The sequence below is a fragment of the Nothoprocta perdicaria genome, unplaced genomic scaffold, assembly GCF_003342845.1.
Source record: "Nothoprocta perdicaria isolate Ctin4 unplaced genomic scaffold, notPer1 scaffold_22, whole genome shotgun sequence".
NCBI classification, from domain to species: Eukaryota; Metazoa; Chordata; class Aves; order Tinamiformes; family Tinamidae; genus Nothoprocta; species Nothoprocta perdicaria.
Genome location: NW_020455415.1, coordinates 3172936 through 3199217, shown reverse-complemented (window position 1 = coordinate 3199217; position 26282 = coordinate 3172936). Strand labels below are relative to the sequence as shown.

Genomic DNA, 26282 nt, shown 5'->3' with positions numbered 1-26282 from the left:
AGTTCTGCTGGCAGGAATTAAGTGCCATCCYGGAGGATCAGCTGGGTCTGCCTGCTGATGTGGTTCATGTGTCTGCGAGCAGTCACTTAGGAGAACTTTTGCTGTTAATGTGAGAGAGCGCAATGCGCTTTCCTCCTCTTCTGCCTTCATGTTAGTGCTTTGTAGGTAAGGAGCAAGGTGAGCACGTGCTGAGCACTTCCACAGCTGCTAGAGGAAAGGCAGAAGTGCTGCACCCAGGCCTACAAGTTTACTGTGCAGTGCATCGTATTCAATCTCTTGCATTATAGTTAAATAATTGCATTTTATCATACGCATTCACCTACAAGAAGAAAGCTTAAGGAAAGCTTGTAATTTTCATCAACCTCAAGCTTTAATAAATAGATGAAAGATATTTTCTGTTTAAAGAAAAACCCAAAAAGTAGCATGCAGGCAGTGAATTTTAAGTGGCCAGAATGTGTTGAGCTGGCATTGAATGAAACTCTTCCACACTTCAGATTTCTTTGACGTTTTAACTGTATATTGAAGTAAAGCACATTATCTCTAAAATGCAGTGCTGAGGAAAGTCATTTGAAGTTTTTCCTCTTTATTAGTGCTAATAATCACAACATATATCCTGCATAATTATTAGGAAGGGATGACTGGATTAGCATGGGCACTCTGAGATTTAAGATTGCTGGAGCTAATATTGAGCATTCAGTTTTGCAAAGAAAATTACTGCTTATTTCAGCTGACTGCCTGAGTATCCACCAGTGCCAGCTTAGCTCAGGGAGTCTGATCTGAAGGAAGAGAATGGGGGAATATCTTAGCATGGTGATTTTCTGAAATATTATATAGCTGTTACATATTTTTTTATATATAGATATATAAAATTGAATAGCTCGTTATGCATAGCTCTATCCAGAAGCGCTATCAAAGAGGTGATGTTTTCTTTGTACTTGGTCTGCTTCCTGATATCCATATTCTGATCTTACTGATTTAAAAATTGTCATTTTTTTTTTTTTTAAATAAGACAGGCTTGAAGTGGTTGAGAGCAGAACCTTGTCTCCAGTCTGATGTACCTTGAACAGAACTATCCACTTCTAACTGCATAGAGCTGCATCTCCTCTTGCTTTGGCTTTTGGTTTTGCCTCTAAGGGGAGGGCAAAGGGAATGTGCACACACAGCAAGCTGCTAAATTTGACCTGTAGGATTTTCTTATTGTGAGTGATGTGTGGGAGAGGAAACAGCTTGAATTCAGCTTGTCCCCAAAAGCCCAAACTGATGTCCCAACATTCTGAAATGATGAATCTCATGGCACAGCAGTCTCAAATGAAGAAACTGCTACAGCATGGCCACAGGAAAATGTGAGTAAWTCATCTAATAACAGCAAAAGTAGTGTTGAGTGCTTATCTATTCTGTTTTCTATATAATAGAGAAACCTGTTTCTGATTTTTCTTCATTAAAATAGCATGAGTTGATCTGAAGAAGGGAGGTGGGACTAATGAGAAAAATCCTTTTTTTGTCAGTGTTTTATTGCCTTTTTTATATACAGGATGAGAAAGTTCACACCATGTATACAGAACACTTTTTTTTTTTTTTTTAATTCCATATCCAGATTTTAAAATAACAAATGTACTAATTAAATGCAGGTAGTTAGAGGGGTGAATGCCGTATCAGATGTTTTAGAGCTTTTATCATTACTAGGAAAATACAAATGAACCTTCTCCATTGCTATAATGTCTGAAGTTTAGATGATGTGAAGTGTGAACTCCTCCTTTTTCAGAGACTGAGCAGACAGTTCTGACAGAGGAAACAAACTGCAATAAAAAAGCACTTGAGTCTGAACTGACATTTAGCACGTGAGGCTGTAGGTTTTTGCCCAGTTGTTTTTGAAGAGACTGGGTTTAATTTCTTTACTGCAGTATTTGTCAATATTTCCCCATGAGAAATATTTCAGAAAGAAATCTTGATTTCTGTTACTGTAAACTTTGAAAAAGGTGCTCCCTTTCACTGGGCATTTACATTTTTCCTTACGCATACCTTTAAATTACATTAAGGCATAAATATTCACCAAGGCCACAGAAAAGGCTTTGGCAAAAGGAACAACTTCAGTGCAGAGTTCCAAAAATTGTTATTTTTTCCTTGTTCATTGGATCTGCCCAGGGAATATGACTCTTACCGTTTATCAATGCCATATTGCACCATTTTATCTATTTTCTAAAAATGTTTTCACATCACAGCTGTCAGATATGTTGGCTATGAAAGGACAGGCTGCAGTGTTTGGAGAAGTAGTTACCCAGACCCAGGTGCTTCTGAGCACTAGTGTATGTACAACCCTCATCTCCTCCATAAAAATCCACCTCGAGGAATAAGCAAATATATATTCCATATCCTGTGTCTATTTCTTCTGCTTCCAGTTTCAGAGAAACCAGTAGTTAGTTTTCTAAYTGAAATCTATTAATAAAACAAAGTAGCAGTAATTAATAGCAGGGTTGTTGTAGCCCATGTGGTCCAAATAAATGCGAGTTGCCATATATTTTTARGATCTGTCTGCCTTATAAAATGTGGTAGTTGTTCTGTTAGAGTTAGTGTAAGGCTTTGAAAATGCAAGTGCAAAAACAACTTAAGAATTGTGCAGTTGTTGCAAATTCCTTGTAATGTTACTAGGCAATTTCCTTTCAAATGGAGCTGTTAGACAGAAAAGCTCCTAGGTTTATTCACCTTTTGGCAAGGCCTTGTGTAAGTCATACCTACATGAAAGCTGTGAATTTGTACATCAAACAGAAAACACTTTTTTTATCCACATTCACATTATATGTGTTTTTGCAAAACATTACAAAATGTAGACATTTCAGGTTTATATATAAACACAGAGTAYCTTTTGCACTAGGTAAACTGAATTTCCCCTCACTTTAAAGCATTTTTAAGTATTCACTGTTTGGGGAAAATGTATGGGTGAGTAGCAGTGTTCACATTTTAGCATCAATAAARGAGAGATGTGGAGGGATGCTGTGAATAAGCACAAATCCTGCAGCAAGGGTCAAAGCTTTGCACCCCTTTTCTGCCTAAGGTGACAGGGACCCTTCTCRATAGTTGTGTGGGTGCTTGGAGGACGTGGAGGGACAGTATCTGGTGGGCTTGGCTTGGCATGTGGCAGTCACAGGTCTCAACTGACCTGCTCTTTATTTCCTTTTGGGTTAAATCTGTAATTTGCTCTGGTCTGAATGAGAGCTGAATCTCTCCTTGGAAGCATAAAAACACAATTTTCATTTCATTTTGATGACAATGTAGGTATCTTGTTGATGACAGAGGCAAACTCTATCCCTTTGTAACTTCGACTCCGTTCTGACCTCTAGCATTGCCRCGTGTTCAAATGGTATTTGCCAAAAATGAGCACTGCATTCATGGCTATTACCTGTAGTAGTGTTTTGGGATGAAAATCAGGTCCTTTTATTTGGTTAGAAGCCCAGTGCTGTGTGGTTGGCAGCATCCTGGACCAAGGAGCAGGGTGTCACCCGGCTCAGCCTGCGGCCCCACCTGAGGACCTTCCCATAGGCACTTTATTTTCAGGTGTAGCGACTCTAAGCAGCACAATCTACGCTCAGGAAACGTGCAGTTTTCATCACTGCCACTGGAAGTTGTGTGCCCCTAGTAGATGGCGAAGTCAGACAGAAGTGATTTACAAAGGGCTCTGCATGGTTTGCTTTGGATTGCTATTTACAGGCACTTCACTGTAGTCACACCAGTAAGTCCTTCGGCTCCTTGGGAAGGACCTCGTCCCTTATCTGACACTCGGACTCTACTGAAGCCCCTTCCCTTGGTCTGCATTCAACTTGAGATCAAGCCCACAACAGTACTTCAATGTAAACATGTAAGTCTTTACAAAAAATAAACACATACTACCCTTGCAACCCTAGAGTCTATAGCACTAAGAAGCCAATTCAAGCCTAAGTGCACGTTAAATAGCTTTGGATTCAAATTAAATAAARAGCTAAATTACAAGCTTGTAGGATCTCCACGTTGGCTGCTGTCTGACTCTCTTCCAGCCCCAGGTCATGCTTCAGAGCTTCGCACCGTCCTGTTTGGGTGGTTCTGCTGACTGCGTTTCCAGTGCTAAATATTTAACTAGGAAGGAAAAAAGGGATCGTGAATACAACATCATACAAAGGAGCTGAACTGCACGCAGTGGGTGCCCGGGGCTGGGAGGCTCAGCCTTGATTATCTGTCACTGAAAGAAGGATTGTGCTTTTCCTGTATAACACACTTCTGGTGGTTGAAAACATGACAGCTAAATACTAACTGCCACTGTCTGCAGAATTAGATCCTTGGKCTCGTAATGCGGAGATTTTCTTTGTGTACAGCAAGGGTGAAAACACTGTGGCAGAAAAACACTCATGGAGAGCTGCAGCCAAACCGAAGTGGTGTCTCCATCAAAGAGACGCTGCAGCTCAGCAAAGCGTGAGCAAATTTAAGGGAAGTCCTTCAGTAAAGCTGCTTTTGTGGCCAGGGGCACAAAGGTTACGGGTGCAAAGCRCTCACCTTGAGGTTCTTCACTCACAACCGCTTCCATGTTCTCTCCTTTCACATACTCCGCGTTAAGTCCCTCTGGGAAGTAACAATAAAGAGTGAGATGGGAGGGCAGGAAGTAAAGGCTTTGATGCCTGGAAAACTGCAGGAATGGCCTTGTGTTGTGTAAAAGCTGCTTCTCTGGCTTCAGCTTCATCCCACGAGGCGGCCAAGGGGGATCCGTGCAGGAGGCAGGGGGTAATTCCTGCACTAAGGCCAAGGGAGATCCCTGTGGGGGGCAGGGGGTAATTCCTGCACGAAGGAGTCTCCGCTCGTCGGAGCTCTGCGCATGGGGGCACTGCCTGGATGGGACTGCTGCGTGGAGGGGCTGCGCCGAAGCACCGATATAGGGTGCTAACTATAGGGGCTGCTTCTCATTAAAAGCTACATTACGCATAGCTGTAAAAAGCAGTGAAGAGCAGGGCTGTGCTGATGAGGCAGGGTCCCAGCAGGGTGTCAAAGCCTGGTAAAGCTGTTATYAAAACACAGAGTTCCCAGTGCTTGCAACAAGTGCAAGCACTTGGGCAGGAAGCCGCTCGCCCTTGCAGGCRGGAGGAGGAGGAGGCCGAAGGGCACTGCCCAGCCCAGGGCTGCCCCAGCTGGCCGTGCCCCCAGGACACGCTGTGAGCGGCTTCCTCTGCAGCCATCGGAGAAACCGGGAATTGCACCAGTCCCCAAAGGGTCAGAACTGGGAAGAGAGCTCACAAAGTTGCCCCTGTGGAAGGAGGGCCATGGAGAGGGGCAGCCCCTCTGTGCTTCCAGCATTAACAGCACCACTGCCTCCCCCAAGACGTGTGTTTTGATGGGATAACACTAAATGCAATTTCTGTTTTTCAATAAAAAGCCACTTTTGCAGCGGCTGACGGCTCTTAGATTTCTGTCATGCATTGCAATGCATCYAAGGCCTGACATTAGCCCAGCATGCCATGTCTGATGGCTTAAATTAATCCTCCTTTATAATTAACTTTAATTTCCTGCCGCCTTTCTAGGGCTTTGTGTCTCTCAGCTTTCCCCTCATCAAAGCCCTCACTCTCTTTTTTTTTTAATTATTTACTCCTGCCAAAATATCATTTAAGTGGGGGGATATATGCAAGGGTGTTTCGCTCTATCACATTCATTTGACTTTTCCTGCTGATCTAATTTACCCAAATTCTCCTGTTTGTTTCAGGCACAACTGGGAAAATAACACCATTCCAGCAGAAGCTTCCAGCCCCCCTTCCCCCAGAGCAAAGGAGCCTTTTGAAGGGTTTTAATTTTAAAGGGCCTTTTTTTTTCCAGCTGCCACTACCTGCCATGTCACCTCCACGCGGTGGCAGGATGGGACCCCGGCCCCTGGGGACACGTTGGGTCCCAGCACCACGTCCAGGCCACGCGGGAGCTGCTCCGTGGGCAGCACCRGTCACCGTGATCCCTGTCTCTCCTGCTATATGTGTTTCCTGGTTATGGCTGTATGGTATGGTATAGTGTATGGTTAAACAGAGCCCTTCCATGGGGCGGCCTAGAGAAAGGCTGCTCCTGGTGAGGACAAGCCCAGCTGCAGCTGCCCACGGGGACTGCTGCTTGCCCACAGCGACCAGCACCTGCCTGTGCCGCCCACCGCAGCTGCAGCCACTTGCAACGGGCAAAGCGGAGATCAGATGGGCTCAGCTTGGCTCATGCTGCTCCTGCTGCGCTCGCCTTTCTGCTACCTGGTGAGTTTTTACCTCTTACTGATGTGTCTGGGTTTTGCCCCTTGTTTTTACCTCTTGCTGAGATGCCTGTGTTTTCCTTTCCTCCCTTTTGATGAGATGCTTGGGTTTTACCTCTCTTTTTGCCCCTGGGAGGTCTGGTTCTTGCTCCTGGGGTCACAGGGCCCTGATGGCGCCTCAGTAAAACAGCACGAGGGCAGCAGGCCCTGATGCCTGGGGGAACCTGAGCCCCGGATTCGCTCCTGCGCGCAGGAAAGGGCTCTCCTGCACCAGGAGCTCTTGCGTTTAAAGCCCAGTTTAAGGCTTTATTGGTGTCTTTAGGCTAGAAAATGGAAGTGGCTGCTTGGGGGGCAATGGTTGCTCTGTCTGTGTTAGGAAGGGCTGCCCCGCTCTCCTCCTTGGCGAAGGGCAGGGCTGCACGGGGGTACCTCAGCCTCCATCCTGCGCATTCCGGGGAGCTTCCCTCCCTTCCCGGGGTTTGCACCCCATGAGACTGGTAGGGATGTGGCTGCTTACGTTGGATGCTGAAGCAGAACTTCTTCTGCTGGTAGGAGATGTAGCTGGAGACAGCGCCGATGAGCGCCATGGCGAGGGCGCTGGCTATGCCGGCGATGGTCCCGGTCTCGGCCACGTTGCCTGCAGGGAAGGGGACGCAGGCGGCTCGGTGTCCGTGCACCCGCTGCCCCGAGGGACCCCGTGGAGCCAGCACGGCCCYGGCACCTACCTGTGTTGTGGTCACCCTCCGTGCTGCCGCCGCCACCACCTGCAAGACACGCGGGCATCAGGGCCACCGCTAGTGATACAGGGATGTAGTAATAATGACAACAGTGTTACGGGATTAACGGAGGCCTGTGTGGGTGCAGGCGGCCAGGACTGGGAGGTTGGCAGGGAGCAATGAGGGGACAGCCCTTCTCCCAGTTTGGAGCGGGTCTGTGATGGCCTTCGCCAACACTCTAGGAGTTTCTCCCTGGAGAAACTGAGCTGGGGAGGAAAGTAGTTCCTGCAGCAAGCGGCAGCTCTTAACAAGTCACTTAAATGCTGAATTTATGGAAGGAGGTCAGCGTTGCGTTAACGTCTCCAGTGTGGTTTGTCCTCAGCGCAGTGACTCATTAGCGTTGATTGGGCTTGTGGTGCTCATCACTTTAACTTGACTGCTTTTAATATTTAATGCTGTGGTTCCTCGTGAGCGYGCGGTCTTGCACATCTATGTTGTTTTCTCCCTGTTGTCCCCAGCCATGGGTGGTCACACCAGGCAAGCACCGGAGCYGTTCAAAGCACCGTTGTGCCTGGGGGCCGCTGTCGGTCCCTGGGGTGGTTGTTGTCAACCGAGGTGGCCGTGAGACCTGCCACCTGAGAGCTTCTAGGGACCAAGGATGAGCACCTCAACCTGCTGGCGTGGGCTCCAGGAACGCTCTGTCCTCCTGGCCCTGCTAGAGCCGGGCACTGCTGGAGAGCCCAACGCGCTGTCCCTCCAGGAAGGAGAGAGCACTGTTGGTTTCCAGGCTCTTAGCTGACACGGTGACTTCTGTTTCAGTGCAAAAACAGGCAAAAGTCCTGCAGCTGAGCCAACAGATATGGCTTTCTTGTTTTATTTCCTCGCTTATTAGGTCTACTTCATGAGGTGCAGCCTCAGTGTCTGCTCCCTGCACCGCTGGCTTTCTGCAGCTGCGGGCAAGGGGAGGACCTGCTCCTTGCTTGCCATGGCATTGGGTGACAGGACTGGGTGCTCACGTGCAGGACCTGGGATGTTTGCTGTCATATTCTGGCATTTTAGRGCCTCTCTGCCACGACAGGGTGTGGGCAGTGGCTCAGTGGGGGTCCCATGGGTCTGTGCCAACATCCCGCCTCCCCGGAGCCCAGGGGCACAGGCACTGAGCACCTACCCTTCCTGTCGGGGTTGTAGCCGCCATCTATCACACTGGCCAGGTCATCATCCGAAAAAGCTGTTTAAAAAAATAAGATAAAACAAGGGCAGGTTTGCAGAGCGCCCCGCAAGGGTTTGCAGCCGGACGCGGCGCGCGTGAAGCCTCGTGGCACTGCTGCTAAAAGCTGCTGGCTCCCTGGTTGGAGATGGGTGCCGCCTTCCAACAGCTCCATGCTTAGAGCTTTCCCACAGATGTCTGAATTATCTGCACGCCCCCAAAAAGTGCCCTTGCGTCACCCAGTTAAGCCAGTCTAATAGTTGGGAGTTGGCTTCCTCGCTGGGCTCTGTACCTTCACCAGGCTTTATGTTCGGCTTCTCCCCTGCGCCTTTCCTGTCGTTGCTGTCATCAAGGGCATCGGCCAAGTCCAAATCCATAGCACCCTTTGCTGCAAAACAACCCACTGGTTAGTCAGCCCTGAGGTTGGGAAGCTCCCCAGCTCTAGCAAACTTGCTCCACAGGGAAGTGCTCAACTTTGCCAGGGAAAAGTGTCAGTGAATGAGGTGGAGGGCACTGACAAAAACCCTTCCCGCTTTCACCAGGGTGACACTCGGGGCTCGTGCCGCTTGGCGGTCACTGGGCTAAATATTGCTTCTCCCGCAGAAGCGGCCTGGCACAACGGATTGAGCGGAGGTGCCGCGTCGCGGAGCGGGCGGCCCCGCGGGAGGCCGGGGACACGGTGCCGTGCCGGGCCGCGCGGCTGGCGCAGCGGGCTGGGCGCTGCCAGAGCCGCCCTGGGCTCGCTGGTCCCCCCACGCGGCCGTGGGGCAGAGGGAGCTCGCTGGCGGCCCCCGCGGCGGCAGAGCGGCTGCGGGTCGGCGCTCACCTGGGTCGCGCTTGGGAGGTGCCCGCGTCGTCTTGGGGCGCCGCGTGGTGGTGGTGAGGACGGCGTCCCACAGGCTGAAGTCTGCGGCGAGGGAAGGCGGGAGTCAAACGCGYGGAGCCCTGTGTGCGCCGAGCACCGCAGGCCCCCGCGACCCTGCTCCCGGTGTCCCTGAGCTGCCCGGGGACACGGACGGCCAGGTCGGCTTCCCTCCGCTAAATTCATGCTGAGATCCTAGTGTTCGAGCAAGCCAGTTCACTTCTGAGCTCTCCCCTGCTGCAGTTTATTTCAGGTTCCTGGGTTTTGCCGGGTTGAGCAACCCACAGCCCTTGTGACTGCTCTATATTTAAGGAGGTATGTTTGGCCAGAACTGAGCTACAGGAGACGCGAGCAAGGAAACTTTCATGTCAGCAGAAGCTTCCCCGAAGTGTTGGGCACATGCCGTGCATCTAGCTAGCTGGGACAGGCACAGTGCTGTGGAAATGTTGTTTTTCTAGACAGGAAAACTTCACCAAACCAGTGCATTCAGTGGAAGTGAGGGATATCTTGGAGAAAAAGAAAGAACAGAAAGATTCTCTGAGCTCTCTCCTGTAAAGAAAGCGAGTAGGTGCCATGCTGAGAGACATAAAAACCTTTGTAGACCTGAGCTGTGATTTGCGTCCCTTCCATTAGGATACTGCAAAGTGTGCAAAACTCAGCCTTGACCATAAATGCTCTAATACCACTTGCCTTCAGGATGGACAGAAATATCAATATTTCATTTACTTAAGCCTTATGGAGGGAGTGTGCAAAGCTCTTCATAAATGCATGTTGGTACCAGCTTTCTTATACTGAAGGGAATTGGGAAACAGAAGAAAAGAGAAGCTCAGGAAGCTAGATCTTTGCTCACAGAAAACCAGAAGCACCTCAGCTTCAGGCCTGCAATCTCAAGTGCTGCTACGCTTTTCCTCCCTCCCACCATCCACCTGCTTATTCCCCTGGACACCAAGTGCAGGTGCTCAGCAAGCTTCCAGGCCGTGCTCTGTAGCTCCGATCCTCGCCCCTCCAATATTGGAGCTCTACAGATACAGGCAGGTTTCCCTACAACGTGACAGTTTTGTTGGAAAGAGCAAGAGGAGGTGGGTTGGATGTGTTYGGAGAGGTGTGTGGACAGATGAGGCTAAAGCAGCTCAAGCAGCTGAAGTCGCCCCTCTGCAGAGCAGCGGCTGCTTGTGAGGGGGCTTCCAGGTCACTACAAGTGCAAAGGAAAGGGGATTTAAGCCCCAATTCTGCAGCACATCTGGGGTGCTCACACAGGCAGGCAAAGGCTCCCATGCCAAAGCCTGAGCTCGGGCAGCAGCTCCCACCTCGTGCACGCAGTGGCAACGCAGCGCGTGCCACTCCGACCCACGTGGGCAGCAAACCCGGCRTTTCACTAAATGCTAGGCAGTAGGCCTATCACATATTTATATTATAAATATAAATACACCTCACCTGACCCGCCTGCTGGCTTCCGGGGCCCCTTGGGAGTTGCTGCTATAAAAGAGAGGAGAGAAAAATGTTAGTCAGGGTAGCACCAGGAAACACTTACTTCTGCTGGGAAAATAACGTTGTCTTGCTCTGCGCCTGCAAATTCCTCGGAGGCCGGGGCTGGGAATCCCCTGGGGGAGCCAGCACAGGGCCTGGCCTCACTAGTCCCTTCCTAGGCACTAGTCCCCGCCTAGTCCCTTCCTTGAGAGCAATCATTTCCCAGGCTGCGGGACACACCAGGGAGTCCCTTTGCTGAAGGGATTTTGGTGACATCCTAATGCTCAGGCCCCAGCTCCCCTCGTCATTTCTGTGCTAAAGCCAGCTATGATCTGCCACCGGGTTTTAATACTTTCCCCTTTGTAAGCCACTATCTATTAATAGTGGATGGCATTACCGAGTATATGAATAAATAATGAGCAAGAGCTGTGGCTGCTCCACTCATTAATTTCTACTGGTGTTGCCAAATACAGGAGTGCTCCGTTTCCAGGGTATTGGTAGGATTTGATGTGACTGGTCTCCAGATTCTTCGTTTGCTTTTATTCTGCTTTGATATAATTGTCTGGCGATGGGTGCACCATTCAAAAGGGGTCCTGAGGAAAGCACTGCCTTTCCCCATCCCATCCAGCCTAGGGAAGCTCCTGTTTCCCTAGGTTTGGAAGTGGTGGTTAGCACTAACCACCGTCGCTGTGTACTGTCATCAGAGGACTTGCATTATTGAGCCCTAGGTCAGCATCGGCTAGAGCAGTGACCAGGTCTAGCATCTCATGATCTATCATCTTCCTATGTTAAGGATATCTTTAACCCCAGCTTGTCATGAGAGGTTTGAGGTAAAAAACTTGMTATTTTATTCCCTATAAATCCCCATGTAATGCAGCACAAATGTCTCTATGTTGTGACACTGTAAAGCAAGAGACCTCAATCCACTGTTCTTGCTTTCCCTTAAGTGAAACTGTTTGCAGAGCTCCCTGCGTGGCTGGACATCCCTCCYGGGATGAGGGCATGGCTGGTTGTGCCTTGTCATCGCATGGAAACATGTGTGACCGGAGGGGACAGGGCTGGCAGCTCTGCTGTGACCACGGGGGGCACTGGGGGCAGTGTCAGTGTGCTGAAGCACAYCACCTGTAGCTCTTGGCCTGGTGTTTCGAAGCACTAAGAGAYGCACTGATGTATCCCAGATAAAACCAGCATGATGTGCAATCCACTGCAGTGTCTCCGTGGCCACAACCAGAAATTCRAGCTGGTTAAATGACCAGATGCAGATGAATTTTGAGCTCAGTTTTTGAAAGGAGATGTCAGAAACAAGGTACTCCTGCTGGAAGTGAGTCTCCTTCAACCAGCAGGTTACACTGGAAAACAAGCAAGTGAAAGGAGTGGGACTGGAGGCTCAGCACCTCTCTGGAAGGGATCTGGGAGCATGAGAGAACCTTCACCTGCAAGGGGATGCTCATGGCCTAGGGGGCTTGGGAAAAGGACAGTTGAGATGGGGTGCACAAATCCCATAAGTACCTCCATACGTGGCCAGCTGAGAGAGATGGYTGTGTTAACTTCCAGCAAAACTGGGACTGTTTGTTACTAGATGTTACTGATGCACGTGAGCAGCCAAGAGGCCCCTAAGATGCATTCAGTGCCATCAGGATGTCAAAATAACACCAGGACTCTGCAATCTGTTGACTGAAATCACAAAATGAAGGAGTAAAATGGTAGCAAATAATTTTGACAGGGATATTGCTAATTCCAATTGCTGTCAAGTGTGAAGACTGAGTCTACCCAGCAAAGAGGATGAGGTATCATGTAACCCTCGGCCCCTCTCCACTTGCATATGATCCCAAAGAATAATTACATCTGTTAATTAGTATTGGCTTTCCCCTCTTTTAAAGAGTAAATAAATTTGACTTACGTCGCCTGGTGGTGAGATCATCCAGAGCATCTTCTAGGTTAAAGTCATCCAGGCTGTCCCCATGACCTGGAGATAAAGAATCAGCATTGGTTTTACTTGCTCCACACAAAGTAAATTGCCCTTAAGTACATCRTGGCTAGACTTGTTTGCTCCATTTCTTTTAGTTTTTGGAGGGTTTTGTGCTTTTTCCTAAGCCTGACCTATCATCACTGCTGACGAAGACACCCGTGTTCTCGGAGCGCTGTGACTGTTAAATTGCAGAGCAGTCATCTCYGGATTTTCCATTTGTCTGCCCTAATGGATGTGGTATAAAAACACATGCTACACTTAAATTTGTCAAGCAGAGCTACCAATTCATCTGTAGCTGCCACTCATCTGGGGCTGTGCTCACGATTATATGTTTGCTAAACACCATGGAAATACTGGAACAGCACAGGCAAATTCAGGGAAAAACAACCAACCCCACGCACCTCTTCTTTGAAAGTAGATTCCAACATCAAAGATTTCATATTAAAATGTGAAGCTGCCTGCCAAACACACAACTTAATACTTCAGATACCCTGGTAAACTAAGAGCATACCCAGAGCCAAGGAACACACCTGACAACAGATGGCAAATTTATTGTTGAAGGTGCCTTACAACAACTCCAATCGCTTTATAATATCCCAGGGATGACTCTGAACTATTCAGTGTTCCAATGTGATAGCACTGTCTAATCCTTCCTTCCCCGACTTTTTTTACATCATGTTAATTACTGTTGACTTACCCTAGTTCTGAATGTATTTGTCTTGATAAATTCATGCTTTTACATCTCCGAGCATGCTGAGTAATTAATATCCTTTGGGTTTGCTAAGTACTGCAGCCCTGCAAGAGAACATTAAAATGGCTTTCCTCTTATTCCTACTGCTAAATGGATTTAGCTATTGCCACCTGAGCTCCAGCTTGCTTCATGAATAAATTTAAAGCCTTACTGACAAGGACAATAGCAGTGAAAAGGCAGAGGTCCAGCAGAAAGGAGGTATCAGCGTTTCAGTGAAAAACTCGTACAGAGCGTGGTCACTAAGTACTGCAACACCTTGGTTCTGGTTTCAGGTGTTCCCCTATCACACCCAGGCTCCTGTCTACTGAGACGTAAACTTGGCAGATGTGAGAGGGACGAACATGCAGGGCAGGGCAGCTCGATCCCTCTCTGAGAGGAAGGATTCGAGTGCTTTGCTGCGTGAGCTGAGAGAAATGGGTGGTGTGAGATGAGTGACCTGCTGTAGGTAGAGCCAGGCACCTTGTTAAATCCGTGAAGCAAGATGTGCTGCTGAGCCTCTTGGTTAGAAACCTTGCACGAAGAGTGATCTTTGGCAGCCCAACCTCCCTCTGCTCCCTGCGCTCTCCTGGCCAATGTATTTCCCTCCCGGGCCTTAYCACACGTGAAAGGGCAGCAGTGCGTGGCAGGACGGGCTCTCGCACCCTGGCAGCACGAGCGAAGCTGCAGGACACGGAGCTGCTTCCTGAGGGCACCCTTCCCACCAAGGCTGCTTTTGCTTCCATAGCTATTCAACTGGTGGGAATCGGCGTCTCTCTGCCATTTCTGCTTTTGCACTTGAAACTGTGCTTGAAAGAGAAAGGCAGAAAGGGAACCCGCGGTCTGCCTCTCACGTGCTGGGGGCCGGGAGGGAGCAGCAGGTGGCTCCTGCCCTGCGGAAAGGCMACGTCGCTGCGTTGGGGTCCCTGCTACCTCCGTTGCTTGCAGGAAGTGCAAAATTAACTGTCAGGAGGAAAAGGGTGGAAGCAGCAGTGCTCACATCTGCATGCCGAGAGCCTTCCCTCTGCTGTGCTTGGTGATTAGCGGGTGCTCAGGTGCCGTGTTTCTGCACGCCGGGTTGGGTGCTGCATGCCGTGGTTCGGCAACGAGCAGCCCCGCGCTGGGTTTGCTTYCTGCACAGGGTTGTGCATTGCTGAACGCACCATCAGAGGGGGACGAGGGCCTTCTGCTGTGTGTTGAGGCATCTGCCACTTGCTTTCGGGAATGTGGCTGTTCCCAGCACCCATGGGCTCTAGAGCCCTGACTGTCCTGGGTGTCGATACTCTTAATTCCCCACTAAAACCTCACCTACGAATTAAGGCATTTGGCACAATGCATTTCACAGGGCTTTCTTGCTGCTACCTAAGGCAAACCGAGAGAGATCAATTTCCAGGGCAATTTAAAACAAGGAATTCCCCAGGTGTTGGCAAGGATTAATAATAGATTGCTAGTTAATTCAAGCTGACAACATCTTTATTTCATGCAAAGAGTGTTATAGAGATATTACACCTTTTATGGATCAATAGCCAAGTTCTCCCACCAAAGACACACAACTAGCATGCTCACTCTGACCGCGAACCGAACACTCCTCCCCTTACTCTTGTATTAAGTTATTAAGCAGTAACGAACTTGGGATTTCACAGCCAGATGCTTAAAATCCAGACAGCGTACCCGGCATGCACACCTTCCTCGCAAGTATAYGGGGTGGCAGTTAGAGCAGGGAGCTGGTATCCTGCAGCCCCTGCTCGATTCCCTGATCCATCTCATGGCAAATCCCTGCTCCCAGGTGCCACGGTGCCTCGACCTCGCTGCCCACCCAAGGGGTTCATCTACCCAGCCTGGTGGAGCCCATCTGCTGATAAGAAGCTCTGCAAACTCTAGCTGCCTAATGTTAGGTGAGGACTACTGAAAACCTGTGTTTTTTTATGTGCTGTAGCTCTTCCTTGACCTCAGCCCTTTCTCCGGGTGAGCAATGGATGCCAAGGCCGGGCTGCTGGCTTGGCCGGGCTGCTTTTGCACCTTCCTACAAAGCAGGGCTCTGCCAATGGCTCGGGGAACAAAACAAGTAAATAGCAGATTCTGTGGCCTGTGGGTTTGGAGTGCATCCGATGGCAGGGAGCTGGCCAGAGGTGAAGGAGCCTCATCCTCTGCTCTTGGCCAAGAAGGGTGACTGGCAATCACAGAGCCATGGGGAGGTTCGGGCCAGCACCAGAGACGCTGCTCCAGTCCAGATAGGAAGGTATAGGGGTTATATACCTGCCACTGAGACCTTGCTGCAACACTGCTTCTCTGTGTAGGATGAAGCAGGGAGCTGCATGAAGCTCCAGTGCTCTCTGGTCACTGTATCAAGGTTGTTATCCATGCTCTGTACCTTCAGCTGCCTCGGAAACAGGMAGGACACCAGGGAATTCACAGTGGGAGAGAGAAACAGGTGAACTGGATGCATTTTCCATGTTTTTCCCTAAAGCAGCAATCCAAAGAACCCAAGCCAGGACACGGCACCTGTGTAACATGAATCCCCAGCTCCGTGGCTCTGCGAGCTGGGCTGGGAGCTGCTGCCAAGCCTGCGGCTGCCCTGGCAAGGCAATAAAACAGGGAGGCGAGAGCTACGGCCGAGACAGCGCYGCAGATTCAAGGCTTCTCTCTGAATTCCCTTGCTTGGCTGGGGATATTTTTAATCAGAGCTAACTGCTCTTTGAAGGTGGAAGGGTTTTTTTTTTTTTGGTGCCTTAATGTATTCTTTCTCATTATTTTCTGCAGCAGGCAGCTCAAATGTGCAATTGTACTCGTCAGCTTTTTAGTTTTTACAATTATATATATATTCTAATTAAGCCGTGCTGTTTGACAAAGCCTGAATTATAGTATCGTAACTCACACCTAGTATATTGCTAAGCTGTGTGCAGTATTGCGAGAGATATTCCATTTTTAGTGCAAGCCTACATATCTCTCTGTGCAAATATATATGTGTTTAGCTTTCCTGGGAATTTAGAGCCTGTGAAGGTAGTAGATTGACAGCCCAGGAGATTAAGGGAGAATGCAAAGCAGACACTAGTGCAGCTGAGAGTAATTCAAATTGCCTGGCTTTAGGTGCCTGACTTGGGCGCAAGGCAGCAAGCAGTGGTGGGAGGGATGGAGGGGAGGTTGTGTCRCTCCGCGTGCTGTGCTTGAGGACCTCCCGTGGATGAGGGTTGTGGCCAGCCYTCCTGCTTCTTGGAATAAGGTGTCTGCCCATGCTTGGGGCAGCTCTGAGYGCAGCGCGGATGGGACAGGACTGACCTCGCAGCTCAGCTCCTGAAACCAGTCCTGCCTAGGAAAGGAGACTCTTAACTGCCCCCAGGTCCTCCCGCCCTGGGTTGTGCCAGAATCCAGCCGCCTGTTTCCACAAGCTGCCAGGGAATGCAGACCCTCGGGACAGAAACAATGGGAGGAGGTTGCTCCTGTGTGCGGGACAGTGGGATTGGGACCTCCTYCCACGCAAGGAAAGGTCTGCAGGGAAGRAAARCAGGGAAGAGGCATCCGACAGTGCCACTGCACCCAGTGCRACTGACAGACTCGCACCACCGGACACAGCGGCACAGGCTGGCGGTGCGGGACGCGGCTGCCAGACCCCGGCCCGGGAGAGCTGCCCTTACGGGTGCAGCCCCATCTCCTGGCTGGGGACTAGGCACTGCTGCTCTCCTCATCCTCCGTTTTCAGGAAAACATTTTGATTTCCTGAAGTACTAATCAAAATCACTCTTGATTATGGCAAAAACAACCTCTGCTGTAATTTTTTTTATGCAATTAACAAGGGTATATRGTAATTCCAAGCAATCTTGCTCTTGAGATTAAAGGCAAGCCTGCCAGGAAGCACATGAATAAAGCTTTAAGATGGGAATTTGCATAATGAAGACTTTCTCTTTGTGGAGGGACTGATGGTGGTTATGTCTGAGGCCTCTTCAGAGCACCACGTAAAGCCTCTGCTGGAGCCAGCTCGCTGCGGTGACCTGCACCGCTTCCCTGCGCCGGGCTGCCCTCCCGCCCGGCCGCCGAGGACGCGGCATCGGGAGACCCCTGTCTGCCTGGGGTGCCCTCTCCTTGGGCTGCCGGAGCTGCTGCAGGGAGACGGGCCGCGGTGACGGCCGGGCAGCCCAGCGAGCTACGTCGCTCCGCATGGAGCAAGGCACCTGACTCCAYCTGCCTTTGGAGCCACAGAATAGTCTGTATTTGTGGTGCTTACGAGGAATAACTTTAATTATTTTTCCTTTGGACTGCTCCTGGCAGGCCCGTGCTCCTCTCCATCCAGCTGCCGCTATCCAAACCTGCACCCGGGAAGAGGCCTCGCTGTGGGGAAGGTTGCAGGGTGCACAGGACCAGAGAGCCACCCCATCCCTGCTGCGCTGACCCACACAGCTCAGGCTGCAGCCGCTGCGCCGGGCTGTCACCATCGCTAGAGGTGACAGAGCGTGGACCCTTCACCTACGGCCAAGCCGTGGGGCACCTGACCCCAGCAAGAGTCAGTGGGTGATAACACAAGGCAAACGAGACCAACACAACTGCACTTCGTTTGGTGCACTCYAGGCTTTCTCTCAGCGGATACCGTCAGCATCAGTAATGCTAGAAGAAACAGGTGGAAGCAATTCCCCACAACACGACGGATGCTCCAGGAATGCCTGCGGATGAGACTGGGCACTGATGTCCCTCTGTCTTGCACCGCGCTGATGGGATGCTGAGTTCCTTTCCTCACTGGCAGAAAGAGAAGCCTTAGACTGCCCACAAAGAGCCAGAACAAGCCRTGCTGCCACCACAGACCCCCTTGGTGCCACACTGCCTCATCGGGCACCCCCAGGTTCAGGCTGAGCGGATCCTAACCCTGCAGAAAGCCCTCTCACCACCAGGCTCCGGGTACCCACGCTCTGGGACRGCCCTGTGAGCTGCAGCGGGAGCAGACAAAAAGCACCACGGCGAGGAGCTTCTCATCCACTGCCAYCTAGTGCCGTCTTTCCCACTCATTCACATAAAGATTTAAAATCCTGTGGACAAGTGCTTGCACCTCCTCCTCTCCCTCCACAGACTGCACCACGCGCTGCCTCCAGCAACACTTCAGGGGCACCCAGGTAGCATGAGGAATCTCCAAAGTCGGGTGTCGAGGAAACTCTCCCTCCCGGTTTTGCACATGCAACACGGGCACGTGAAAAGCTCGCCCACTCTGGCCTTGCTGCCAGGAGAGCCAGCTTCCCACCAGGTTGCTGCTTCCCCGGATTCGGCTGTCCAAGAAGTGACAACAGTAGAAGTTTCCCAGCTGCATCGACAGGAATCGGAGCAATCCTAGCAGCCCACCACAGCGGGAAGCCCCGCGTCCAACTCCAAAAGCTCAAGGCACCAGGGAGCAGCCAAACATCTCCTGAGGGACAGTAAGTTCCCACAAAGTCAGATATATTCACMTGCCCTAAGTTCTTGCTGCAATTTTCTCTTCATTGCCAACACTTCTCTTTTACCTGTTCTTGGATTAACAGGGGAAAAAATATTGACATGATGATATTCAAAATTTAACTTAAAAAATCACCAGAGAGAGGAATTTGCTGGATGGTTCGCTCCCCAGGTATGGAATCTGCCTGCCAGCCTGGTTTGCWTTTCCCTCCAACATGTGCCTGCTGACTCGGAGGATGGATCACCCTGGCAAATGGGATTTGATCCTTGAGTTTTGGGATGAAAACTCTCAGATGTGAATTTGCTCCTGGAGGGAGGCGCTGCCTTTGTRCTCGCTTTGCCTCTCTTTCAGTGCTGGTGTCGGGGTTCTCCCAAGCCATGCGACAGCAGCAGGGCTCCCAGCGCAGCTTCCTCTGCTGCCTGGTGCTGTGTCTTGGGCAGGGGGTGACCCTGAAGACAGATGTGAGCATGCAGAGTCGTGAGCTGTGAACCGGCCCACCAAGAGCTGYGAGCGCAGTGTGGGACCAGGGCAGGGTTTGATCTAGTGACAGCTCAACCTGCACGTTGGACGATCGTGGGGCTGGATGGGACCACCTCAGCTCCACAGCACCCACCAGCCCTGCAGGTCCACAGCTCTTCTCATCACAGCCATCCCAATGGCCCTGCTCTCCAAGCAGGCACAAATCAGTGTACGGCTTCCTCCGTTGGAAGGAGAAGATGGGCAGGCAGAAAAGCCCTCTAGATGGTAGCAACAACCCTCAACAGCTCAGAACACAAAGCCAAGCCCTGCCAAAGGCAGCGTTCCCAGAGCCAGCAAAAGGTGTGCCTTGGGGTTTCCCACTGGATGACTTGAAGCTACAGGCCTGACTTGTCTCTGCTTCTACTCCTACTCCCCAGGGGTAATTTTCTTTGATGCAGCACAGTCTTTTCTCTGGAGCCCATGTTAAACAGAAAGTTTCCTGAGGTCTGTTTGCAACCACCCCCACCCCAAATTGATCTGAAATGAAGTACCCCTGTTCAGGCAAAACAAGATGCCAATCAAAATGACTTTCTCTTGTATCAACATTCAAAGCTTTCAAGATTTTTAAGGCTCTGTGACATCTCCATACTTGAAGTGGGTGACAAATTTTCTAAGCAACTTTAATAAGATAATTGTTCTTTGAGATTTATGTCAAAAAAGAGGTCTCTGCTGCGGGGTTTCACCTGTTCTGATAATAGTTTTCAATTTAGCTCTGGATGAACTGCCTTTGGAGCATAAGGCTGGAAGATTCTTAGCACAAATACTTGAGTTTCTTTGCTTTTTGAAGAACACTCGGGTCCAAGTCCAGAGGTACCAGTGATGAAGATGGGGCAAGCGCTGATATCTGATATATCTGATATATCTGATATATCTGATATATCTGATATATCTGATACCTGGCACTAGGCCAGGCAGCTAGCAGGGGCAGGCAGAGCTGAAGACTGTTTAAGTCTCTGGTCAATCTGCTGTTAACCCTGGAAAGGAAATCTCAGAGCCTCTTTGGGATGCTGGGAAATGCCACAGGCAGCCTAGTAACTCAAAAACACAGCAGAAAGGAGAGAAAGTTGCATCTTATTTTCATAAAAGCAGGAAGAGCAATTTATTATGCCTAAAAGGGGGAAGGGAGATGTAGAGGGCATCATTTTTCACTCCCCAACTCTCAGAGTTTTGTGGAATGATGGAGAGGAAGTTGACACCAGCCTCACCAAATGGGATAGGCAGTGGTTAAAAGTGACTTTCTTCAGTTGCGGGAGACTCAAGAATATCACCAGGTCTCTGGGACGTGGGCTCGTCCCCCGGCTCCTGCGCAGGCTGCATAGTGGTGTGATGCTCTCCCAAGGCTCTTCTAGGAGCCCCGGGCTGGTGGCCAAACCCCGCCTGAGACCGCTCAGCAGACGAGGAACATCTGGTCTGTGATCTTTAGTGAAGGTAAGAAACCTTGGAAACTTATTTTTCCTTACTAAGACTTTATATGCCGAGCTGAAAACTTGGGCGTTTCCACATTTTCTGTGTGCTGTCCAAGTAACATAATCACACATCATCGCTACCTGTATGTTCAACATACAGATGAGCTGTTTGATTTGCACTTACACACAAAGTAATGACTATGAAATCGCCCAGGGCCAAAGACAACTGCTTATAAACATGGCAACAAACCGTGGCACGAGTGCGTTTTGATCCTAATGTGGTGCAGAGTGCCCGGTGGCAGAGGCAGTGATGCCGGAGTCCAAAGCAGGCCGATGTGGGAGGGGAAATGCTAAACGCTTCTCCCCTGATCCCCAGTGGAAAGAGATTTCTCTCATCAGATAAAGATCAAGAGAAGATGCTGTAGTTAAAAGTAGGTAAATAGGGAATTGCGCAGTAAAAGCGCTAGCTCATCACTTGGGATGTGCTGCTCTTGTTACACTGTGCTACTTAAATGGGAAGTAGAGTAAGAATGGGAAGTAAAGTAAAAAAATAAAGCCACTGTTTTATTTACCGGGCGAGCTCTTGCCAGGTTTCCACAGGTCTGCACAGAAAATGCACCCGTAAGGGGCAGAGTCACCTAAAAAGTGGGTGGGAAAGCCCTCCTGAAATGCTTTTGTCTAGAAAAGAGTATCTCTATTAATCTGTGCCAATTTGTCAACCAGAAAAAGTTCAGAAAGTTTTTGTTATAGAATTTCGGGGTTTTCTAAACTTATTTCATGACTACAACTTAAAATGACATTTTTGAGCCATTCAGGACGACTGTTTAGATCTGAGTGAAACCAAATTCTTCCAGATCAAGAAGGTGCACGCCCCATTGATTCGGTTTTGCACCAGAAAGAGAACAGTCTGCTTTATAACCAGAGTGCTATTAACCACTGATTTGGCATGAAATAACTGAAAACTACACAAATAGAAACTGAGCTCAAAGGGAAGTGTGCCGCCAGCTCCCTCGATCTCTCTGACCATCCTGCGGATGGAAGCAGCAGCCAYGCTCACAAAACCTGACAGCCCGCAGACTTTAATTCAGTCGCCTGTTCCCGCTCTGCGGCTTCCTCTGGGGGTGTTTCCATCTCGTTCCCTTCTGCTGCAGGATGGGGAACTGAGGAAGGAGGCACCTCTCTATGGTACATACGCGTCTTGCAACACGTTGCTCTCCTTGCCCAGGAGGTCCCAGRGCGGTGCCTGCAAGGGGCGAGCACAAGGCCCCCCATGGCCTGAGATAAGCAGAGCTCAGCCCCGGTCAGTAGGGCAGTGCAGCGGCCTCCTCTGCGTGGCCTCCTCGGGCTCCCCGTGGCCTGTGCCGCCTCCGAGCGCAGGGCCGCGCGCGCCGCTGCTGCCGTTTAGCTCTGTGATTCTCCTGYCCTTGACAAGCTCTTTCCATCCACCGTTTCCCTGTGCACAAAAGCTGCCTTTCAGAGCGCGCACAAAGCGCTGAGCTGCGCTTTTCCCGGCCCCCAGCTCGCCAGGGATGACTCCTCTCTCCCAGCGCACAGACCGTCTCGTGCTGAGCTGCTGAGGGCAGAACAACATAATTCACAGCACGAGGAATGCTTCCACACCGCGTCCACCATCCCAAGGGGTCTCTGCTCTCTTTCCTCCGGCTTTTAGCCGCACAATCCGCCTCGCCGCCGCTGCATCCATCGCTCCCGCTCCCGCAGCAGGTAGTGCTGTGGTTTTCCACCTGTGGCTCCCCAGGACGCAGCCAAGGGGAAGCAGTGGCAGGAGCAAGTCCCTGTGTCACTCTGCAAGCCCTGGAGGAAGGTGCCCGAGGGCTCTGCTCCTCCACAGGGAAACGCAYGGCGAGCAGGGCAGATGGAGGAGGGCCCGACGGCCGGTTTCGCGCGGCAGCATCAGTGCTGCACGGCACCTTCCTCGTGCCAGGCTCTCCAGTGAAGCCTCTTTCTCTGCCCAAGCCTCACCTCGCTCATGTTCAGGCCGTCACACCCCAGTACTCCTACTGCAATCACTTTCCATTCTCCGGACTGTCATGGAAAGYGAGGAAAAGGCATTTCAGAGCGATYGCTCGACAGCTTCGTAACCGGGCAAGCACAGACCTCATCCACACAGCACCCGCGAGCTAAGCTCACAGCAAAACCAAGGCCAGCGCTCACTCAGTGCCTGCTCCTCCTCTCCAGGCTGCCCTGCTTTCTCCTCGAGAGCTTTGCTCAATCAGCAAACACATTCCTGCGCTTGCATCCCAAATCACAGCCAGTAAATTCAGCATCTGGAGCCCTAACTTTGAAGTTCTCTTTTCAAAAAAAAAAAAGCCCTATGTCCTTTCATGTTTTGCTTTTTGATATGCAACATTCATCTGTTCTGATTTGGTTCTATTCAAGTTCTTCCACCAGTTGTGAATTGTATCAGTCAATCAGGTTACAAAGGAATTATTGCAAAGGTTTTCTCCTTGCCTTCAGTGTTATGTAGTTTATTAAACATATGTTTTGCTATTAAAGTGGCTTCAGAAGCTGTGCCTCATAAAACCCAGTTTTTCCTTTAGTCAACTATAAAGATAATGCCATAAACCTTCAGGAGATATTTTTTGAAGGAGAAACAAATCTGTTTTTAAGATGAGCAGTCCTAAAAGTTTATTCTAGTCAACACTGGAGATCAATAGACAGTTCTGTTTTATATGCTTTAAGGGCTGAAACCACTGCAACAGATGCAGGAAAAAAAACCCACAACTTTGTACTGAAAAACAAAACAAAACAAGGTAAAGAGATGCAGTTAAATAGCCATTTCCAAGTCTAAGGATCACYAGGCAGAGAAAGTTCCAGAACAGAAGTATATCTAAGTATGGAAATTATTTTCAAAGCTTTTTACATATATATCCAGGCATGGCACATTTAATTAATGCATATTTTTTCGAAGATCTGAGATAACATTGGGTAAGAAACCCAATTTTKCTTTACCCACTTCTTCATATGCGGTAAATGCACTACAAAACTAAAAATTATTCTTTAAAAATATTATTTTAACTTGCTAGTGATACCTAGTAATTATAAATTGAATACCATAATAAGAGATTTGAGACTTCTACCAAATGTTTTTTACCAAGGCTGTTCTCTGATCCTGCCTCACCAGTAATGCAAAACTTCAAAGAAAAAAGAAAAGGAGGTTTTTTCTTCCACTGTCAGCATCTCCAGCACGGCAGGACCCCTGTGCAGAGGGGGCAGCATCCTCTGCACCAGCTGCTTTCCTGGGCTGCGGTGGCAGAGCCYGCACATCTGCACCAACATCTGGAGCAGCGCAGGGCTCCCCTCTCCATAGGTAAGTGCTGTAGGACGGCATGTGGAGGAGCTGCCTGCAGTGACCACAGCCACCCACACAGCAAAGAGCTGCCTCATGTTACCGATCCATTTAAAAAATTATTGTCCTTTTTGGTGGGATTCTGCAGTCACACTTGAGAGGTGATGGGTGAGATGCCATCTATTAAGCTAAGGATGCTGGTATGTGAAGTTGTGTCTCACTGCTGACACCCCAGCTTTGGAGGTATTTTCATCACAGGTAAACATGGAAGTTTTCCTTCAAGTTTTTCTTGGAGAAGGCAGAGGATAACCTGAGGGCATGTCCCTTCTGTCTGGCTGGGTCAGGCACCTCTGCGCTCCTGCTGGAGAAATGTCCATGCCCCAGGTAKGACTTGCTTTGTTCCCATCTTGTCCCCCTCTCTCCGTAAAAAAAGTGTTTCCCATTTTTGCTATAGCAGAGAAGGAGATAAAAAAGATAAAAAACAGAGTGGCAAGTCCCTTGTCTGAACATTTTCCTCATGCTTTTGGACAAATATTTGGCTAAGCCTGGATGACTCTAGCATACCTATACTGACCTCCTTCCAGAAAAGCCACCAATCTGCGTGTTCAGAGAAACCCCAGGCTGATCCCGGGCTCCCAGGCACAGATGGCACCAGCGGGGGCTTCTTTTCAAACGAGGCGGCTCTGCAGAGCCTCGAGCTGCTCCCACACTTCCCACCAGCCGTGGGCAAGATGTGGAGCTCCACAGTGTGCTCCAAGCACCACCAGCACCTACAGCTGGTGATAGAGACAGGCAAGAGCAGCCTGTGCTGCACCCTGAACCTCCCCTGCACTGCGGGCACCCCTGCACACAGGGACAGCCCCAGTGTCACTTACCTTCACCCTGCTATTTCCACACAAAAGGGATTTAAAGCAGCTCAGAGAGGTGCTGAACTTAGCGTGCTCCAATTACCTGCGAAGCCTGGCGCTGGCAGGGATGATTAACGATGGTTTCGGTGACATTGCTCGTGATGCAAATATAGCAAAGAATGCTTAAAATCCGGCCACTGCAATCTGGTGTTTAAGTAATGGGAAAGAAGAACATTTGCCTTGCTCCCTGCTAAGAGCAGCACAGAATGCAAATAGCTTTGCTGCTGACTAATCCGGGCTTCTTTCATTTTAACCTAAAACCAGGACTTCATACCCAATCTCTCAGCTCAGCCTGTAAAAATAAATGTCCATCAATTTAAAATGGACAGATTAAGACAGAGAGCCCAAGCAACTCTGTATTATATCATGATTCCTTCTGCTGCACAAGCAGGTAAATGCCTGCTGCAAATGGAGAATAATTCCAGGCCGCCTCATGGTAAGTCTCATCTCCAACCACAAAATCTTCTTTTAGTCCAATTTAGGCTGCAGGTTGATGCTCAAATTCTCATCCAGGTCTGGGTTTGAGGGGTGCCTCCTACCTAGTAACACAGATTTGTTTATTGTTTTTTTTTTTTTCCATGGCCTTTAAATTATTGTCATCTACTTTGTGTAGCCTTTGAAAGAACCTTCTTTTTTCTCTTAAAAAAAAAAAAAAAAGGAAACATGCAAGAGTTTTTATAAACTTTGCATTGATTTTATATCCAAAAGAGAAAAAAAAAGGAGGCAGAAAGCTTGTGTTTTCCTATGCTATCAGTGACTGTGCAGCAGAGGCAGATTTCTGGGTTAGGCCACGCTGATCCGCAGCAGAGATAGCAGCAAGAATAACGGCGGCACAAATGGAACTGGGATTTGGGGGCCACACCGAGGCAAGGCCCTAGGCCACCCGGCCCGGACGCGGGGCGCCCGGGGCGGCCTCCCGGTGTCCGCCCGGCTGCCGGTGCCGCAGCCGGCGCCGCGCCGGGCCCCGCGGGGCCGGTGGCCGCCGGGCGGGCCCTGCCGCAGTGCGCGGGGCTCGGCTGTCACCGGCTGCCACCTAATGCCCCGCTCGGGGCTGTCCCCGCGCGCTCGCGGTGACAGCAGGGGGAACAGGCGGTGCCGGGGTCCCGGGGCCGGCTCCCCACGGCCGGGCAGGGCCGGGCTGGCAGGGAGAGCTCGTGGCCGGCCGGGCGCTGCCAGGCGGCCCCGCGAGGTGACCCTGCGGCGCCGCATCTCCCCCGGGAGCCGCCTCGGGCTGCTCCGGGGAAGGCCCCTGGGGACGGCGGGCACTCCCTGTCCCTCCTGCCGCGGCTCCCCGGCGGCTGCAACTCCCCATGTCCCTCCGGGAGCCCCTCGGGGGGCGCGTCCCCCCCGATCCCCTCCCGCGGAGGCCCCCGGGGACCGCGCCGGGGCCAGGGGGCGGCGGGGGCCGCCGCGCTCGCTCCTTCCCCACCACGGGGACTGTCCCCATCGCGATCGGGGCGCCCGGGTCCCCTCGCTGTCCCCCCCGGCGCCGCCTCACCTGCGGCCAGCAGCGCGGCGGCGGCGAGGAGCCCCAGGAGGCGGCGGGCGGCCAT

The 26282-nt window shown here is 50.5% G+C and overlaps 1 protein-coding gene across 1 annotated transcript; it reads right to left on the bottom strand.

The window, feature by feature from the left end:
* Window positions 1–1797: 1797 nt before the first annotated feature.
* Window positions 1798–26282, bottom strand: CD99L2 (CD99 molecule like 2). Its single transcript, XM_026039026.1, has 10 exons — window positions 26228–26282; window positions 12385–12450; window positions 10452–10493; window positions 8982–9062; window positions 8448–8543; window positions 8117–8176; window positions 6958–6996; window positions 6750–6869; window positions 4519–4584; window positions 1798–4104 (listed from the first exon to the last, which is right to left on the bottom strand). The coding sequence occupies exons 1-10, from the start codon at window positions 26280–26282 to the stop codon at window positions 4040–4042; spliced, it is 690 nt and encodes a 229-aa protein (XP_025894811.1). The 3' UTR covers window positions 1798–4039.

What these genes read in the sequence shown, in the direction of transcription:
- CD99L2 (XM_026039026.1), bottom strand. Translation starts at nt 26,282, where the DNA reads ATGGCCGCCCGCCGCCTCCTGGGGCTCCTCGCCGCCGCCGCGCTGCTG. An exon ending in TGATCTCACCACCAGGCGAC is followed by an intron (nt 10,494 to 12,384) that starts GTAAGTCAAATT and finishes TCTCTTTTATAG; the next exon opens with CAGCAACTCCCAAGGGGCCC. An exon ending in GTTCTGCTTCAGCATCCAAC is followed by an intron (nt 4,585 to 6,749) that starts GTAAGCAGCCAC and finishes GTTACTTCCCAG; the next exon opens with AGGGACTTAACGCGGAGTAT.